The sequence below is a fragment of the Temnothorax longispinosus genome, chromosome 10, assembly GCF_030848805.1.
Source record: "Temnothorax longispinosus isolate EJ_2023e chromosome 10, Tlon_JGU_v1, whole genome shotgun sequence".
NCBI lineage: Eukaryota > Metazoa > Arthropoda > Insecta > Hymenoptera > Formicidae > Temnothorax > Temnothorax longispinosus.
Window position 1 is genome coordinate 19,576,784 of NC_092367.1, and position 20,352 is coordinate 19,597,135.

Genomic DNA, 20,352 nt, shown 5'->3' on the forward strand with positions numbered 1-20,352 from the left:
TTGTAATAATTGATACTGATAATTTTAATCCATGATCTTGCACAAGTTTCTCGAGCGAAAATGGTTTCCGAGTCAAGAAATTCTGATCGCGTATGTTGCAAAGTAATCGTTCCAAAGATCTTGACTTTAAACGAGAGGATACATATCTTTATTACAAATACACATTTTAAGCAGATTTATTATCACACATATTATGTTGAATTTTATTATTTTTGCTGAGGATCACAAGATGCGTTACTGCCGACATGATTGAACAAACGGTCCTTGATAATTTGCGCCATTAAACCGTGAATAACTTCGATAGTGGTTTTACAACTGTCCCTGGTCGCCTTAATGAGTTTTTCCACTGTACTGCGATCATGAGGATCCGTGCCGCCCAAGACGAATCCTCTACCCAAAGCCGATTCCGAGTGTTCCAATTTATCCGATAAGTCGAATATTTGGCCAGTGGTGTAGTCCGCGTTCGTTAATAGGCTAGAAGAGCTCAACGTGTTCACCCAGTATTTATTCCACAATGAGTCGAGCAGCCGTCTATCCAATGCGGATTTGAAGTAGGACACCTCCAGGGAATAATATTGTTTGCAATGAACACCAAAGTCTTCGATCTTGTTTAGTGGTATCGTCTGATATTCTGACGGCTCTTCGTTAGCAGGTTTATATCCCTGAAAACAACATACAATTGAAATTATTTACAATGATTTCTCACGATAGAGAACATGAAGTTAGTATCACTGAGTAACTTTGGAACTGAGGTAAACATGTATCTTTGATCCTTTTTCAAGACATTGCCTGAGATGTACCTTGGGATAAGTTCTGAATGCACCAAGACAAACTTTGCCAGCAGAAATGGTTCTCACAGGATCGATGACGATCGCAACAAACGGCTCTTGGAAATTTTGATTGAGCATCTGAGTGGATACGTCAATACCGGACAACCAGCAACCGTATCCAGGATGACTGTGATACCATCCAATTGCATTCTCTAGCCTACCGACCTAAAGAATAAATTATTACAAGATTATTATCATATATTTATAAGATTTTTATTACAAAATATGTATATGTACTTGTTTAGCCGCTTCTATATACGCTGTCATATATTCGTAAGCTTGAGCTTGAGCGTTTACTCTAGTTTCAGTTCCTTCGACTGGCAAAGCAAAGGAATCCATCACGATCATTGTGTTCGCTGCTACTTTACCAAGCAGGAGACCCATTACCTCCAATGTTCCACCAGATCGTGCATGCATAACCATTTTTAACAGAGCTAAGGCAGATATTTTTATGTCCTTGAAGAAATGGGGGCTACACAAATAAAAGAAAATGCCCGATTAGTTAACGCTTTTGGTTCTCGCGTGTATAGATTAATATTATCCTTACTCTTTCTCCCATGGTTTGGCAGTTAATATATCCTGTTGCTCCTTTCTGTCATATCTGTAAATCTCGTCCATGGTGCTGATGGTTTCGATGCAGTTTGAGAGCTCCCATGTCTTCTGGGCGACATTATTCTGGTCAGAAGATGGGCCGGCCATTCTGTCAAGAGAGAATAACATTAAGATTAATTAGAAGAAAAATAAAGAGCGATATAATAAGACAGTTCCGTAGCCTGCATTCCATCATTCCATATACTTAGCGCGACAAGTGTGATATAAATTATATCAAGACTAAATGACTTTAAAAATGTATATAAAAATTCGTGACATTTAGTTCGTTAAAATTCATAAGCTACTAATGTCATAGTCAGTACGGTTCCCCGGTAAACAAGTCTTTTTTCATGCCCGTGAGGTTAAGCGCATAGAAGAACATCCAATTGTTAACCATCGGTGAGATTACCGTAGAATAAATGTACTAACTGGACGCTGATTAATTGTACTTGTTGATCTCAACTATGATCCGCCGATTACTTAGGCATAATATAGACAAATAATGATTATTACTCCGTTACTTTGTCCCAAACCAGTCTCTCTCACTCATATAAATACACACAGTGACACAAACAATATGTCGATATCTCGATGTATCAACGATACGATGTACGCGGTATCGATACTGCTTCTGCGACGATTCGCGACGGCGACGATGACGATTCGTCGCACAGACTCAACAGTGTACGGTTTGTTTCTAATTTTATATCTTTGCTATAATAAAAGCATTGCAGAGTATGTACATACAGCGAAGGATCATTCGAAAATTCGCTCGAAAGGTCAGAAGTTAAACTTTTATTCCACAAGAGAAAATTACGAATGAGGTTTAATCGACGACAGCTATAGAGTTTAATTTAGCTATATATTCTTTTTTTGGATTCATCCTGTTTTTGAGAATTATTTCAGTTACAAGACAAACTCGATGCAAGTGTCACTCATACATTCCAATGAGCAAGACATGTTATAATAAATTACGTGTTATAAAATGTGTGAACTACAAAATATCAGCATATTAAAGTAAACATCGAAAAGTAAAACATTCAATTAGCAGCTAAAGAAATAAATAAAAATGCCTAATAATCGTCTGCGAGAAACGTAAACTAATCTTACAATTAGACCTAAACTATAAGTGTCCATTTGAGAGTAACTTTCGAAAGCAAAAAAAGAATAAAACAGAAAATTTCCGCATTCTATAAGGCATTCCGTGATACATCTGTTTACAGGTAATCTCGATGGTAATATTTCTTCCAGATAGCTATCGATGTCCTTACGATAACATTCGACAACAGGACGCGATGGCTAGCTCAACCTTCCCGCTTTTCCGGAAACAACCGGACGTAACTGCTTCCGGAAAAGCGCGGCCGGTCGATTATTGGCCGCGCGCACGGCGCTTCTTAGCGCGCGCAGCACGCGGTGCCGTCGCGCGTGTGAACAATGAACAAGGGCCCATTTAGCGTCCGGTCACCGTGGCGACGACGAGCACGCGAGTGCGACATCGAACGAGCCAGCGTGTGCGCGACGATCCAAAACCAAATAGTACTGCGCTATTTATAAAAACGGGTGCACGCACGATGGGACATGCGTTCGTCTGTTTCCGCTACTGCCTCGTCGCCGGTGTGATCCTCCTTGGCGTAAGTTCGTCACCGCGATCGAGAATCGTTGCGGAATCGTTCTCTTCTTTGTCCCGTGATCGAGGCGATCGAGGCGAGCCTGCAACGTCTGTGAAGGACGAAAATTCGCGAGCGAACCGGCCTGCCGATTGCAAGCGACGAACTTCGTCGTCGCCAGCTGGTCGTTGCACGGATTGCACCGCGCCTCCGTCTCCGATCGAGATCCAGTCGGCGTGCTATTATTGTGATCAATCGCGCAGCTGTTTGCCGTTCGCAGATCGCGCGTGCGATGGTGGGGTTGGCGGGGTTCTGGGTTCCGGGGCTTCGTTCGAGGGAGCGGCGCCAATCCGTCTCTCGCAATTTTTGTGCGGTGCCGACTGCCGGTGGTAGTGATGCCGGAGCCGGAGGGGTGTGCGTACGTGCATGCCTCATCTGTGTTCGGGCAAAATGAAATTATTTAGATGAATTAAAGAGAATTCGTTATTAGAGCTCAGAGGATTCAGACAATTGAAATTGTTAGACGGGATTATCACGAGAGCGAGACATTTATTTCAAAAGCATAGACGAACGTTCTGCTGTGTACTGTGATTAAATTCAGTACACATTGTCTATGTATTGATAACTCGTTGAATTAAATAAACATTTAAATTTTTACGCGCGAAACTGCAGTTGTATTTCGCTTTCGAAGTAAATGACTTTCTAAAAAATTAATGCTTAACGGAGTTGCTATTAAAATTTGGATTAAAGTTATCAAAGATTATAATTGATTTATAGTTGCCATTAAATTCGTTGAAAGATAGATAGTAATTTTCCTTTTTATGCGCGTGATATTACCTCAAATTATAATTTTCCTAACGCTCTCAGAATCGATTTCGATACGTTCGTCGTTTTTCAGATACCTATCTATATAAAAGAAGCAAACGCGTGTTGAAACGTACGACGGTATTTTACAGTTGATATCTGTGCACTGATTAACGAAAGGCAACGAGAGTTGAAGGAGAACGTACTTGTAATTGCGAAGCGACCTTAATTAACACTTTATTCCGTCACAATTGTAAAAATATCACTGATACAATGTGTCGAATGTCGATTTTGTGGTGATATAACTGCATGGTTTCTTTTCTTCTAAATATTTTAATTTACGTCGCACACACATTTAGATATTACGTCGACTCTAATCATATTACTGAAAGTTGTTTATCTGAAATATATGTTCCAAGATTAAAATCTATATATTTTACGATAAGATAAATCTCTTGCTCAAACTGAAAGGTAAAAAACTCACATCAATTTTTCGCTCGATTCAACTATCGTTGTGATGGTAAGTGCGATAAGCCGTAATGCAAAGTTTGTTTTAAACGAACTATACACAAGCGCCTCGCCCATTTATAGATAAGATTTCGTCTTCTCTTTTTCTTTCTCTTATCAATGATAATATGATAAAACAATTCGCATTGTCACCGCGATTTGCGTACTGATTTCGAAGAAGAGAGCGATGCGGACGATTTTGAAAAATCGATTTTTATCTCGATGTCTATTTCCGTACAGAATTATGATGTGATCAACAAGCGAGATTGAAACGTATTTATCGTGAATCAAAACATGCAAGTCGTAATCGTAGTTAAAATTTGCTGCGATATTTATTGCAGCAAAAAAACAATCGTTAATTAGAATTTGTAATGACATACTCTAATAACGAGATGAAAATTACCTGTCGGAAGTATATGAAAAAGTCTTCTTTCCTCCGCAGATTTCCGGCGCGGCCATGAGCGTGTTCGCCGGTTATTTCATTTATCAGCTGCACGAATACGCGCCGCTCACACCTGACCATGTGTGCGGGTCATCTGCCACTTTGCTGGCGATGGGCGTTATCACATGCGGGATCGGCTGGTTCGCTTGGCAATTTCTGGATTTTTCCAACAAAGGTCAAGTAATCATTGTAAGTTTATTTCTTTATTTATTTCTTTATTTCTTGCCAGTTATAGTCAATTGAAGTTTGATATTATTTTATTTCTTGAATTTCCGGGGAAGAATTAGGAAATTTGTAGTTAATGCTAATATGAATTGTTCGTTACAGTTTGCCATTGTACTGGCGATCATCGTGCTGATCGAAACCAGTGTCGGGATTTGGGCCTTGGTGCGACACGAACAAATAGGCACCCTGTCGTCCACGCGACACGACGAGGTCTTTGCTCTCGCGGTCACGGATGAGAAGTCCATCTGGGACCACATGCAGTCCACGGTAAAAATCACATTCTCTCTTTCTTTCTTTTGCATATTCGAACACGGCGATTTTATTTTGTTGCTAATACGATATTTGCTAGTTAATCTCGTTTCGTGATAGGCGGCTGCATTCTTACGAACGTTAAAATAAATTTGGATGAATACGACATAAAATTTAATTATATTTGTAATAAAATAAGATATGAGTAAAAAATGAAACGTGAGAAACATTTAAATCGAGTTAACTTTGATTCAATTAAATTTAATTTTAGTTACAATGCTGCGGAATAGACGGGCCTTCTGATTATCGTAGCGTAGACGCGATTCCTTGGTCCTGCTGTAACAAGACGAATCTGGAGAACGACAACAACACCGGGGGTGTTTGCACTAGTATCAATAAACGTGGGTGTCAGCACGTGGTGTTAAATCGGACGAGATCGATCCTCCTTCATGTTTTTCTGCTCGCGTTGTGCTCCGTACTGTTGCAGGTGCGTGTTCTCGCTCGTTGGAGTTCACGGATCATCAATTAATTAACCGGTGTTCGCGCTAATTGGTTTCAGATTTCCTTCATAGCGTGCACGACTTGTTACGTCAGAATCTACAAAGACAGGATGGAAAGGAGGGCATCGAAGATGGCTACGTGTACGTCCCTGCAAGATAGCATGGAAGCGGAGACTAAGAACAACCTTCTGACCCGTCAATCGAGATATTTGCACAATTCTGGCGATCCCTAGCCAATGCTGCATACTGCGAACGACAGAGATGTGCGTCACTTAAGGACGTTGCATCATTGTGATATGCGAAATACATTTCACGTGGTGACAATATCAACGGTGTACAGATACACTAGTGATACTGATATTGTTCCCGTTATACAGGGTATTCCAGACCGATCGAGAAATACTTCAGCGACGGATTCTTCGACAAATATTTCTATTGACTTTCCTTCATATTCTGGAAACTGCAGCTTGCCAACTTTCAACATTGAATTGCTTGGCAAATAAATCTCAATTAATATTTTGGATAAAATTGATTAAAAAGAAAATTTTTTTATGCATTTACAATGAGATAATAATTTCTTAAAAAGATCTTATTGTCTTTTCTTTTTTTCAATTAGATTTAAGGAAAATGTGAAATTTCCAAATTAATTAAAAAAGATCTATGGCTAAAGTATTTTCCAATCTCGCTTGCCCTGTATAAAGAAAAAAAAACGACAATATTCTGAGAGATGCCTGAACAGTTTACTGTTCTTACTGCCATTTCATGAGTAAAGAGGTGATTCTTACTAGGACAACATATATTTCTGTTGTCTTAATGCAGTTTTTTTATTTATGTTCCTAGCAACGTCGAAAATTCGAGTTTCAAGAAAGATCGCTTTGTTAGGTTAGCAAACAATATCAAAGTCTGTGTTTATATTCTTGATCTAGGCTTTTTAGTTTATTTAGTTCGTACTTTTTAATGCAGTAGTCATTAAATAAGCAATCAAGTGCACTGTGCAATGTTTCGATCACTCAATCACACGACTAACAAAAGTAGAATAATATAGACACCCAGGTATGAATGTATCATTCTCATATCTCGCATTATCCCAGAAACACTTGGACTCCAGATTAAATAGCGGAACGTAATCGCACAAATGAGCGACAAAAATAACAATCGTTAATTGTGAATACACTTGTTTCTATTATTTTTATTTACACGTCTTACATTTTAATTTATGTCGATATTTTTCGTTGATTCTCTGTTTGAACTTCTTTCGTTGCTCGCAATATAACGTGCGAGTCTTTTGTAATTTTCTGAAAATTACGAGCTCGATACTGCAAAATGAAAACTATTTTGTATAAGAAGCGTGATAACGTATCCGATTTTTGTGGAAACAATCTTTTTATGAAAGAAACGTTAAATAATTCTATTGTTGTTTGACATAGCCCACCTTTTCCTCTTTCACATGTGAAAAAGCTGATAAAAATTAGAACATATTAGTGAATATACTTATATTTTTTCAAGACATCCATTATTCGCAAAAAATAATTTTTAATATATTTAAACTTCTTGCATATTTTATTTAAAGTAAATGTCTCGCGCTTCTCGTTCCATCGCCCATCAGGCGAGACGGACAGAACTCTAAACACATATCTCTGAAGTGACATCATGCACCGCGTCATTCAGATGACTGAATTTCGATCACGTCATACAGTCAGGTAATCCAATTTATCTGTCTTTAACAATCATTTCTAAAAGTATTGTTCTTATCTACTCAACTCCTTTTTCCATTTGAATCTTTCATATGACGAATTCTGGATTTAACGTTAAGTATCGTGTTTTTCTATAATTAAAAATTCAATCAAGATTTATTTTTGCCTGTTGAAACCAATTCTCGAAACTCTTCGATAATCAACTCTTTGATTATCTGTATGTATACGTACAACTTAGAATGATATTCTTTCGATACAGATTAGATTGGCAGTACAGCGTTGCTCAAAATTGGTTGAAATATTAATCATCAATTAAGTATTCCAGTTAAAAACGTTTCTGACATATAGTGCGTTTTTTAATTATTCAAAAATAAGCGTGAAACAGTATAGACAATTTTAAAATCGTGTTTCACATGGCTTAGTTTATAATCCTTTTCACGTTATCGTCTTTAGGCTTAACGTTACGACTGACTATATAAATTCCTGTTAACTTAATTACTAAAATTAACTTGTTAAATAACATCTATAAATTCTATTTCATCGACATGGATAAAGTTATTAATTATTATTGTTATTATATAGCTAGAAATTTTGCTTCAAGTATAATTCTGATCAAAGTCGCTCTTAATTATTAACAGTCTGCTGAAACAGTACTCGCTCCGCTCGCTCCAATTGTCGATTTCGTTATTTCGAGGAGGGCTTATTTTCCGAGCTGAGAAGTTATCTACGATATCGAGAAAGAATACGAGCGGAATATCTCGCTAATAGTTCGTTCGCCGAACCGAACGCACTCGGCTCGCCATGTTATCTCATATCTGGGCGGCGCAATCTGAAGTCTGAAGGTAAAGCGGTAAAGCGCGTCCTGCGCGTCCACTTTACTCAACTTTACGACTTTACCACGAACTACGAAGCGCGTCTCTCGGCCAACTTCGGGCGGAGTCGCGCGCCGCCGCCAGGCGTCAGGCCGTCACGTCACAGTCGTCACACTGGCGCCGCGCGGAGCGTCGCTTGAATGGAATTTCAGTTGGAGTCGGACAGTTAAACCGATCGCGAGTTGTGCGTTGCCGTCCGCGCGCGAGTCCGTCCCAGCTTCTCGTTCTCGTTCAGAAGCGATTTCTTCACGTACGCGAATCGCAAGACCGACACGTCGAAATGGGGTGCGGAATGGGAGTGATCAAGTACCTGCTCTTCATATTCAATTTCATCTTTGTGGTAAGTGAACCGAGGCCGCTTCGTACGTGCCGCATGCCGCGATCACGGCGCCATAACGTCCTCGTCTTGTGCGCGTCCCCGACGGTCCCCGTATCTTTCCAGGTTTTCAATGATAAAACGGCGGCGTTCAAAGGTATAAAACGCTCCTCGAACTCGCTTTGACCGCGTATCGCTTATCGTCGAGCTGAAAATAAAGCGGCCGCGTTTTAGAGAGCTCTCGTGGCTGTTGCGGCCTCCCCCGAGTATTTCCTTTTATTTCGGCTAACCGCCCGTCCCGACGGCGACGTCGCGTCGTCGCGTCGTGAAGTCGGCCGATCGATCCCGATCTCTCGCTCGATCGAGCCGAGGTTTCACGGCGTTCACGCGACTTCGAGTCAACGTGGTCAACATCAACAGGCCTACATTGCAGGCCGACAACTCCGAATGTTTTGGACGCCTGGGACGGACGCCTGGGACGCGGCAAAACTCCGCAAAACCGGTCTTCGCCTTCGACTCGTTGTTTCCCCCGAAGAGATCGCGGTCAATATTTTTTTAGGTTTTTTTTCCAACTCGTAGGGACGTAGGGTTATCTCGCATCTTTACGTCTAGGTTATTTCCTTCACTATCTTCTGTCGTATTATTTTTCCCGTCGCGCTCGGAGCACGGCGGCGTCGGAAATACACAGCTCGGTGTTTATACATAGCGGCCTCTCTTCGTGGAATTTCGTTTGCCGGCTCCGTTCCGCGAATTCACCGCCAGTGCCGGTGCCGAGTGTTGGCGGATTACTCAACCTCATGCACGCACGCGATCTCGTCCTTGAAACGTGCAGACTGCGTCCTGCCCGTGATCGCGTGCGTGACCGTTGCAATTTTCCCTCGTTCTCTATTGAGAGAAGCATCACGAGGTTTTTTCTTTTTTTTAAACGCTTCCTCCTTCCCGGAGCGGATAAGATCGCAACAATCGCTGCCGGTGTGCACAATCGCGACGGAAAAACAATGGCGAGACCGCGCTGCAATTCTGGTCCTCGCATTCGTAGATATAGTTCTAAGATTAGATCTTACATACCAGATTTTGAGCCTCTGTACGCTTATAAAATTGTAGGAATATATAAAAAGTATATATAACGTCTTAAAAAAATGTAGAAAGTTCAAGGGCCGATAAACATTGTTTTGAGACACACGAGCTTGAGTCTTTTTTGTAGTTCATAACGTCTTAAATTTTTGTCGAACAACAGCCCTGCAAGTGTCGCTGTAGCAGCTCCTAATTTTTCAAATTTGGTTTCATCCTAGTTTGTCGATTGCATATAAAAGTTGATATACCTACGTTAAACGCGAGAGAGCTTGTTCACGCTTGCGGGCATTTTCCAGCTCCACCGTTGAATCAGTTAATTTCAGTAATATTTAATGGCGGCGTCTCTAACGGCCTTTTCGTCTGGCGATATTCCAAAACGCTCGAGCACGTGAAATGCGCACTATAAACAGGGCGATATATTATGTATTGGAGTATACGTACGTCCGAGCGAGAGGCGTATACCGAGTTAGTTTTTAGTACACGCGTATACATAATGTCATATATACGGATACACGTCGTTGGCGACTGACTCATGGTGATAACAAAAAAAATTCAAGGCCGACAATTACAAGAGCCTTATAATGTGTCACACGTCTCCTCCACGCCTGCATTTAGCGCTTGCATTGTTCCTCGATCGCAAATATCGATTCGCGTAATCAGTTAGGCTTGATCAGACACAATTACGATAATTACGATAGAATCGCAGATAGAGCAATCGCGATGTTGTGAAGAAGCAGACTACGACAGCAGCACATCGAACTATTGATGCGGAAAGCGTATCTTACGCTTATTCATTAACGATTAACGTTAATTATATTAACGCGCGTGCTCTCCGCGTTGCTAATCTACTTGCTAATCGATAAAGTCCATCCAATCGCTGCATCTCGCGGTATCGCAATCAATCACGTTGCGTCGCACGCAGGACGGTTTGTCCTGTTATCTTTCATCCTTTTAACTTTCAAGAGTCCGCGATACGGAGACGGTTCAACGACGCAAAACGCGCGGCTGAAGATGAAAATTTCGTTGAGCGGGTAGCGCGGAAAATAACGTGGAAGATCACGTGTTGGAGTATATTTAGAAGAAGGGAGCACGCGATATAGGTGAATCACCCTACTTATCTTCTCGCTAATTATCGGTATCTCTTTAAGACTACGTGTAAAAAGCTGAACGGCTTAAAAACTCGCATAACAACGTCTACGTTGCGCGCAACACCTTTTTTTTTGCCAACAGCATACTTCTGTCCAGACCGTATTATTTCTTTTAGCGAGTAATTTCTTTAATTAACCCCATGACGTAATACTCACTGGAAATTTTTGTCCGATATATTTCTACGAAGACCCGTCATGACGACGGCGACGGTCGGGCGGTTGCTGCTTCCTTTTCTTTTTTTTCCTTTGCGGTCTCTCGATTTGCTTACTGTAGCTAGTGTAGCTGGTCACAATGGTAGTTTCTTACAATACCCAAGATCTTCCCTCGCCTTCCCTTATGGTCATATAGTTGTCGTCACACATTGAATTTCGCCGAACGCCCGCAAAAACTCGTTTTCCTAGCCGTTGGAGGACAAAGGATCGTTGCGTAAGAGACTATTGCGTCTCTCGAATAGTTTCTCCCTCATCCAAAAGTCGATGGCAGAACGAGCCAGTGCTATCGCATGCGTCATCATAAAAGTGCGTGTTGACGGAAGAATCCTAAAAGAAATAATCCATGAAATTGCTACAAATGCGCATAATCCGCGTAAAATCCCGCGTTCTATTCTCGGTACCAATATTGCCTTTTCAATTTCCAGAAGAAATATAATCTTATCAGAAAACCAATAGCATATATCGAAGAAAAATATTCCATTACTGGATACATTATCTTAAAAGCTAGCTCTTTTATTTCATATATATTCAATGAATCATTTGACTAAAATACATCAAATATATAAATATATATACATAAATTTGTTTCACATATTTTATTCATACAATTATTTATTCTACATTTCAAATAAGTTCTTGTGAAATAAAGGAAATAATAAAAGTATTTTGCGGTAACTTGCAATGTTACGTTACATTTACATGTCGTCAATAGTTTTGCTCGCTGATGTTTGTTGCGTAACTTAATATCACTTCAATTTGCATTATTTACGCGCCTGTCATGCGTGACGATAAGCGTGCGATCGTTTGTGGTAGAAGTAAACCGGTATTTATGTATACAAGGTGGCTAAAATTAGCAGACACGCCACGGATGATCTTGTTCGACTATATGTAACGTACAATGAAGCTTCAGCAGCGGCGTTGGACTGAAGAGATACATCTGTCTTTTGCCGCGAGATATTCTTTTATCGCTGTAAACCAAAGAAAACGATTATGTAAGAAAATTTCCATAAATTAATGAAAGGTAAAATAAATTAGAATCACGTGGTAGAAGTTATTTATCAATTAACAAAAAAATGTTATCAACTAGTCATAGAAATTCTATCGAGATAAATTTGATGTTTTATAAATCGAATTCCTTGCAGTGTAGATTTAATTATACATTTTGAATTGTTTTTATTATTATTTATTTACGAAATAAATTTGTCTTTCCGGAAATTTTATTTTAAATTTCATTATTATGGATATTTCGCCTTTTGACATTTAAGGGATTAAAGCTTCTCTGATTTCTTCAAGATCTGGGTCGCGTCCTCGTTTTCTGTGTCTTGTTTTCGAAGAAGTTACGATCACAGTTCAGTAACAGAAAATTCATGTATGGTGCTCACGTATTCTTGCTTGTGAACTTGTCTTGAAAAGGTCAGATTACACAAGGTTACGAGTGAAAGAGAGAGACAGTCATCGGTTTTATGGGTGCCCTTGAGAGAGTGATTTTGTCATCTCCCTTGCCATACTAATTCCTTCAATTTATTTATAAGTACATTAAATGTACTTATAAATTATATTGTATTATATTATACTTATAAATACTATATTATGCTTATAAATTATATATATATATAAATGTACTTATACAATTTATTTATAAGTAGGTACATATTATAAGTACAATTTATATACTTTATAGAGTGTATGCTGTTTCAATTATAGTTTTTCTATTGACAACTATTATCACAAAAAGGTGAATAGAATATTAAACATCTACTTGCAAATTAATCGAGCATCAATACCGATTGATTGTCATTTATGGAATCGCACTATGAATATTTATCGATCTATTTTTACGTGTGAATGACGGTCTCTCTCACTTAGATCGTTTTTATTACATAACGAGGACGTAAATGTTGTTTATCTTTTTATTCTAAAGTCCACTTTAAGACGATCTAGAATTCGTGTTAAAATTCACGATAGAATTCTATTTATAATTTTTTGTCATATAATAAAACAAAAATTTTAAGAATCAAAATATATTAAAATATATAAAATACAATAATGTGTAAATGTGTATAAAATATATACATGTACATCAAAATATACAGCATAAATTTATAAATAGAATTTTAGGTAGAATCCTCTAAAGTAGCTTTAACTTCCTAATTTATTTAGCAGAATTAGAGTCTTCCAATTTTATTCTTGCATTTTATATTTTAGATGTCTTATCTAATATTAATTGTTCAAGTAACACAAAGTAAGATGTTCGTATATGTTATACATGCAAAAAACATGCGTTTCATCATATTAAATCATTATCGATTTAAATGAGTAATTATTAATCTACTTAAGTAGTTCATATTTGAATGATGTTATATTAATATATAAAAGATATTGTTCGATACTTCAGGAATAAACTGTAGAAATATTTCCGCTAATCACTTTCACGGTAACAATGTTGTTCTAGTTTCTGTTTTTACGTATTTAATGATAATGATATAAAATTGTGCGTACATAGCAATTACAAACATCGATTCTTGACAGAGATAACATTCACAAGAGAAAATGATGACAATTTTATATGTTTGTTGGAGTGCTCGTCATGTTCGTGTCCTGTCGCGCAGAGACAATTGTGTCGCTTTTTTGCGTATTTCTTTATCAAAGACCGATACTTCTATTATCGTTTACCTATCTTGCGATTTTCTCGATTACTTACGCAACTTTGTACAGTGTGACTGTACACTGGGTGTGTCCAGAAGAGCTGATGCATCAGGTGACGATCCCGTTCTTCAAATATAGTCCATGAAAGCCTCTCCCGGAATATTTTATCTAGAAATTAGACAATAGGTCATTTAGTGTTAAAGTTAGAATAATTATCATAATAATCAGAGTCTGAGAAGAAAAATGAACGAAGTCTGGACTTCGCGAACAAGTAACAGACCTTATTTTAATTAATTTGCAATAAGACTTCTTGGAGTGAAAAACAATTCATTCGAGATAATTTATAACTAATGTTAAATATAATAGAAATAAACACTGTGAATTTACGTTAAAAATCGGTTCTAAATTTTGTGCAATTAAAACTTCTAACATTTAAATTTATTAGAATGTTCGTACACATAATTCTTCTTTTTCGTAGATATTAGATATTGAGTACCGTACGATATTTTCGATTTATATAACATATTTGTCTGGATTGCCAACGATTTTTAACTAAAATATTATCTGATCTCTATCCAACTGTTTATCGCACGCGATTATTTCATTCCAAGAAAAGAAGATCGTTACAGAATTAAGATCTGCTAGTTAAGACCGAAGTACGAGTTAAAATAGCTATTTCTTATTGAGATACTACTTTTCGCAAATTAATCCATTACGTATATTAGATTCTGAATGTAATTCAATTATATCTCTCTCTAGAGATTAAACGAATAATTAGAAGATACAATATTCCTTTAATTAAGGAACTTTAATTCCCTTTCGATATTTCTGAGATACATTATAATTCTGCAAAAGACTGAATTATATTGAAGAATAATTATCACAACTTGAAAAAAAAAAATAGACGAAGTCTGGAACAAGTAACAGACTTTATTCTTTAATTAATTTGCAACAGAATTTATACATGCTATTAATCCATTATCACGTGGAAAAATATATTTCCCTTCACGGTGTAATTCTCATTTTTAATACCAGCCAGATGGTAGACTACTCATCACTTTTCTGGTGTAATTAAAACGAGATGATTTTCTTAATGATCGAGTCATTAAAACGATGATGGCCGCGGTTTCCTGGTTCTCAAATTACATTATACGTCATTTTCAGACAATCAGCTTTGCACATGAAACTTTTCCATATGTCGCGTTTATTTCGCAACACTGTTCGTTGCATTACGCATTTAGTAGCGCGTGTAATTTTCGTCCTCCGCCAACCTTCCCGTCGTTCGCCAATTCTGTCGGACATTCCCCAGTGTCTCATTTTCCATAATTATCGCGTCATGTCTTACACGTATCACGTGCGCACTATCTTCGCGTCCCTCGACGCGCAAATTTTCCACGTTGCTCCGACATCTATATAGTCTCACGTTCGATAATAAGTTAAATTCATATTGAATTCGCTCGGTATTTTTTTTCAGTGGCTCTTTGTGCTCTGAGACCTCACAAAGAAAAAAAATGGAATTATTCGTCAATACAAAAGAAACCTTTTGTAATTTACGGATGTAACTACGTTATAAATAATATTTCCGAAATAGTTTTTAAAATTTTAAAAAGTTCGCCGACCACATGTCTCAAAGGCTTGCGACAATTTATGCGAGAATTTATTCTGCGCGAAATACACGATAATCCCGAAAGTCAACTCACTGATTTGATATCAGAGATGATTAATTGTTATTCACGTTCGTTATCCGAAGTTATCTACGAGCTACAAAGAACTTTGTGATAAACTCTTCTGATACTATTAATCGTAAATAATAATTTTTATCGATGACGTGAGAAATATATGTCTGGCGAATTATTGCTTTTCGTATTGCGTTACGTTTTAAGTATCTTAAACTAGTACTAATTGAAAGAACGAAAAACGTGCTTTTCGTATGTCGTTTCTTTAGCGTTGCATATTTTCTTTTCTTCAGTACAATATTTTTACCATCTCTCTAAATCTGAATCGGTGAATAGTCACTGATATCAGTGACTATTCACTGATTCAGATTTAGAGAGATTGTTGTCGCGCTCTTATTTGTCTTGCGATCTCGATAAATTTATTCGCTCTCACGCACACCGTGCAACAGAATGAATCATGCGTTTTTGACTTCCTTATTTAGACGCGAGCAAATATTTCACTTGGACCTTGGGCAGAGTTATCCACACGCTGTTGGCGATCGATATATACTTATCTTATCGATCATATAGTAACCGCAGGAAAATCCGAGCTCTTCTTGAAACCTCGGAATTTTGCGTGTGTTTAGCGGTAAAATAGACCGAGAAAGGTCTGGTTGAAAACGCAGTTTTTAATTGAAATTCCACGTCTATGCCGAACTCAGTTTCTTCGTGATTGGACAATCGCATTTGTTAATCACGCGAGGAAGGATACTATATAGTTCCTTCTGTGAAAGATGATAATCACGAAGGCGATGCCGCCGTCGAACGCACGTAATTTCGAGGAGGAAGTCGGTACCGAGGACGTTGCTATGGATGCAATGATGTCATCTCGACAGACGTGCGCGCGTGCATACAGATTGTCATCCCAGCGTACATAATTTCGTTATCTAGCGGGTAAAATAAAAATCCGTCTCTCAATAGCGACGCCTCCCAACATTTGCGGTGACTACAGCGTGGCTTGACATAAAACTTATTGTTAAAAAGTTTTAATGAATAAAAAGTACATACAGTAAATGTATTAGCGATCTATCATCAGTTAATTATTATTGACGTTTTATATTTGATTGTTCCTCAATCTTTCATCGTTATCAAAACTCTCAATACCGTGAAGAATGGTTATTCCTGCTGCTCCTTCATTCTTTTTCGCGCTTGCTATTCGAGCGAAGTATCTTACGACAAAGTTCTGGTCGTTCTGAAACTAGGGCGGAAATATTAAAGGTTGAATCGATTGGATGAACGCACTTAGACTATCCGCGTTCTGCGTTTTACTTACGTAGTATAAGTGCATTAGTCCACCTGCGGCGATCTCAAGATCGACTATAATACACGTCGCGCGTCGTAGCGACGTGTAAAAATAACGCATGCATGCACGCGCGCACACATACGATGCTTCAAGGACAATTTCCAGATATCTGGGACCGTTCGATATACGCCAGTGGTTGTACACCGCATCTTTGATCTATTTCTATCCGCCAAGTGTATTAGGCAACAATTGTTGAATGCATATTTATTATATTTAGCAGCAACACCTTGTAGTCAGCAATCGTATAAACGTACCCAAAATCGGACTGAACATACAAACAGAACGTGCACGTGTAATTGCTTTGATATCTGGACTGCAATATTTTTATTCTAGCATAAGAAAATCGCGGAATAGGTTCGTTTAATATCGAGGCATACACAATAAGCTGTATTAAAAAAGTAAAATATATTATAAAATTGTTAGTTATAACAGTAAAAGAACAACATCGAATATATGCGATGATACGTACATGTCATGTGTGTAAATACAAAATATATTGTTGCAGCTATGTGGTCTGGCCATCCTGGTTCTCGGCGTTCTAGCGCAAGTAGGAAATTCCGATTATTCCGATCACCTGGGAGACATTGCTAGTAATGTTACGGTCCCGGCAGTCACGTTTATCGTCATCGGCTGCATCATCTTTGTCATCGCTTTCCTAGGATGCTGCGGCGCGATTCGCGAGAGTCACTGTATGATAGTCACGGTAAGCCCTTCAGCAAATTGCATCCTATCGTACAACTTGAGGGAAGTTCAATCCTTTCAGTTTTAACTTATATTCACGTACATATTCGAATATTTCAAGTTCAATTCTGAAAATGAAAATTTAAGTTTATTATATATTCGAAGCACGTGCGTGTTAGGCTTGTGGAATTAAATCTGTTGCACTTATTAAATCGAAGATGACTGAGAGGTAAAGATTTAAATTTGTTACATTTATAGATTTCTATCTTACATTTGGTTTATTTATCTATTGCTTCAATAACATATTAACGACCTTATTGAATCGATACTGTCGATAGTATTTCTTAGACAATTATAATATACGTGCAGTTCACGATTGCGATTATATGATCGAACGGGTTAAGTAGCGCGGTTGTTTGACACGCAAACAGCTTTGCCTACCTGAAAGGGATTAAAAGGCATGACAATTGATATGTTTTTTCCCGCACAGTTTGCTTGTTTGCTCTTGGTGATTCTGATCGTACAAGTGGCTATCGCAATCTTCGCGTTCGTCGTAGCGAAGAATTCCGGCGATTACAGTTGGAAGGATAGATACGCAAACGATGTCTTCAGTAAGTACGGAAAGGGGGAGGAGACGGAAATCGTGGATACCATACAGAGTTGGGTAAGGCTATCTTTTAGAATGCATTTAATATATCTTTTTATGTGCAACAACATACTACTGCATTGTCATGCGAATATAAATCCCGTCCTAATGGAATACTATGAATGATTCATATCTTGAACGGAATAACTGAATATAACATTGATTTCAGTATACCTAAATACCTTCAAGGAAGCTTTCACAGATTTGTAAATAGATCAATATTCAAACGTGAGATGTACTTTTGCAGTTGCAGTGCTGTGGTGTTGAAGGCCCCCAAGATTTTCCCAAGATACACCATAGCTCTATCCCAGGAAGTTGCTGCGGTAAGAAGGAGTCCACCTGCGATCCACTAAGCGCTTACCAGAAAGGTTGCGCAGGTGCGTTGGAAGATATATTCAAGTATTCTCTTACGATACTGGGTGGCGTCGCTCTGGGTATCGCTGCTGCGGAGGTAAGGAACGCAAACTAATAAAAAAGTTAAATAAAACCACGGAATTATTACATCTGTATAATGATTGGAAGACGCGATAAAATAATTGTACATCTATCTCAGCTCGAAAAAGATTTTAAGCCAGTCTTTGACAATCTGTAGCTCATGGCAACATTTTGTCTATAATTTCATGCGCATCAAAAATACATATTTAAAAAATTTGAATATATACACGTAATTCTAATAAATCGTACTAATAGATAAATCGTCCAAAGTAGGCCATTTATCCATATCGCCCACTTTGCATATCAAGCTTTAAATCCATTTCAAGTTCCCAAACATAGAGTCACATATTATACCAAATATATATTTTGTTGTCCAGTTCTCATTTTCGTGTGTACGAATATCTTGCAGTAATTATATGTGTCCTTTTTTATTTTTCACAGTTGATTGGCATCATTTTCGCGCTATGTCTGGCGAATTCCATAAAGAACGCCCAACGCAGAGGTTACAGTGTGTAAAAGTGGAGCATTGCGAAGGACGCCGCTTCGCGCGGAATGCTTTCAACACGCAACAACAATCTTACCTTCATCTCCCGTCAATATATTCGTCTATAAGATGTGATAAAAAAAACTTGCGTTTTACAACGGAACAAATTAAATTTCTTTTTTTCTTTTTTCTAAGCGGAATGGAGCAGAGTACTCCTTATGTTTTCTTTTCCGGCTTCTTTGCATCATTAATTTCTTTGCAGTCGTGATTAAAGTATAACAAGATAATATTTTTTCGATGAAATGACGCACTTTTGTTTTCCGATTATAAGAATTTAATGCAGAATTCGGCGTCATCGACCTGACAATGAGTATTACCGTAACAGTTGTCGGGTTTGAGACCACACTTTCTTTTTCCTTTGTGAAAAATAACTCCTTTTTTATACGATCGTACATGTATATATATTTTGATACCGTACCGCTTTGACTCACGTTTATATCTTTATTCTACATAAAAGTTCAAAAATATAAAAAAATTTTCGACATAACTGTTTAATATACAGGATCGTTTCATGCAATCGTTAGTTCGCGAGTAAAGATAATTATAATTGGAGTACTTTCGCGGAGATGGAAAGCAGACGAGTGATAGTATTTTACAAAGTTAATGTTACAATAGTTATTTGTGTAACAAGTGAGGTAAGATGAAAATTCCCGGGTGCGGTTACCGCACTCGCCTTCGGCTCGTGCGTAAACTCCGCACCCGGGAATTTTCATCTTTACACACGACTTACACTCCCTATTTTATGTTGCAAGTGCCTGGAAAGTGGTCTATCACGCACGCGTAGCGTGCGTAATGGGGCACTTTCCATGCACGTGTTGCATAAAGATATTTTTTCACATGAAGAGCTACACAATCGTACCTTGCGGGTGTGCGAAAACGTCACACCGCTGTTAAAAACACGAAATTCTCATATATATCTTTGTGTAAAAATTCACTTTGTTAGTACAGCACACAGTACACACACAGAGATATTGTGTGACTTACAAATATATACATATATGTATATTTTTGTCTCATAATAGAAAACTTTATCTAAGAAATCTCGTCGCCGTGCCCGCGCGCAACGAACGAACTAACGCGCATTTGTGCAATATTTCTGCTTAGGCACGACTATGATAAAGCATACAAAAGGCTGGGCACGGCTCGAGAAAGTATGTAAGTGGTTAATAATTCAAAGTTGCGATTTTACTCGTCGTTTAATGCGCGAAATTACCATTGCTGCTGCTGCTGCTGCTGCCATTGCTGCGAGATTAAATTATGTATGTCCGGTTTTTTGTATTCATAAAATAAATGTAGACAAACGAGAACCT

The 20,352-nt window shown here is 38.2% G+C and overlaps 3 protein-coding genes across 5 annotated transcripts; 2 read left to right on the forward strand and 1 right to left on the reverse strand.

Moving 5' to 3' along the window:
• Positions 1-120: 120 nt before the first annotated feature.
• On the reverse strand, positions 121-2,080 carry Csn5 (COP9 signalosome subunit 5). 3 transcript variants are annotated; one of them, XM_071791259.1, is made up of 5 exons: positions 1,935-2,080; positions 1,378-1,530; positions 1,068-1,302; positions 801-995; positions 121-662 (listed from the first exon to the last, which is right to left on the reverse strand). In XM_071791259.1, exons 2-5 carry the CDS (start codon positions 1,527-1,529, stop codon positions 207-209), a joined length of 1,038 nt encoding a protein of 345 aa, XP_071647360.1. In that variant the 5' UTR covers position 1,530; positions 1,935-2,080; the 3' UTR covers positions 121-206. The 3 variants fall into 3 exon arrangements, with proteins under 3 accessions (XP_071647360.1, XP_071647358.1, XP_071647359.1); XM_071791257.1 differs by having other exon boundaries at positions 1,851-2,007; XM_071791258.1 differs by having other exon boundaries at positions 1,831-1,992.
• Positions 2,081-2,790: 710 nt separating this feature from the next.
• LOC139820750 (tetraspanin-7) lies at positions 2,791-7,164 on the forward strand. Its single transcript, XM_071791261.1, has 5 exons — positions 2,791-3,052; positions 4,782-4,970; positions 5,109-5,273; positions 5,527-5,742; positions 5,815-7,164. The coding sequence occupies exons 1-5, from the start codon at positions 2,993-2,995 to the stop codon at positions 5,986-5,988; spliced, it is 804 nt and encodes a 267-aa protein (XP_071647362.1). The 5' UTR covers positions 2,791-2,992; the 3' UTR covers positions 5,989-7,164.
• Positions 7,165-8,441: 1,277 nt separating this feature from the next.
• On the forward strand, positions 8,442-20,349 carry LOC139820751 (tetraspanin 6). The gene is made up of 5 exons (XM_071791262.1): positions 8,442-8,661; positions 17,242-17,439; positions 17,908-18,081; positions 18,311-18,514; positions 18,940-20,349. The coding sequence occupies exons 1-5, from the start codon at positions 8,602-8,604 to the stop codon at positions 19,012-19,014; spliced, it is 711 nt and encodes a 236-aa protein (XP_071647363.1). The 5' UTR covers positions 8,442-8,601; the 3' UTR covers positions 19,015-20,349.
• The last annotated feature ends 3 nt before the right edge of the window (positions 20,350-20,352 follow it).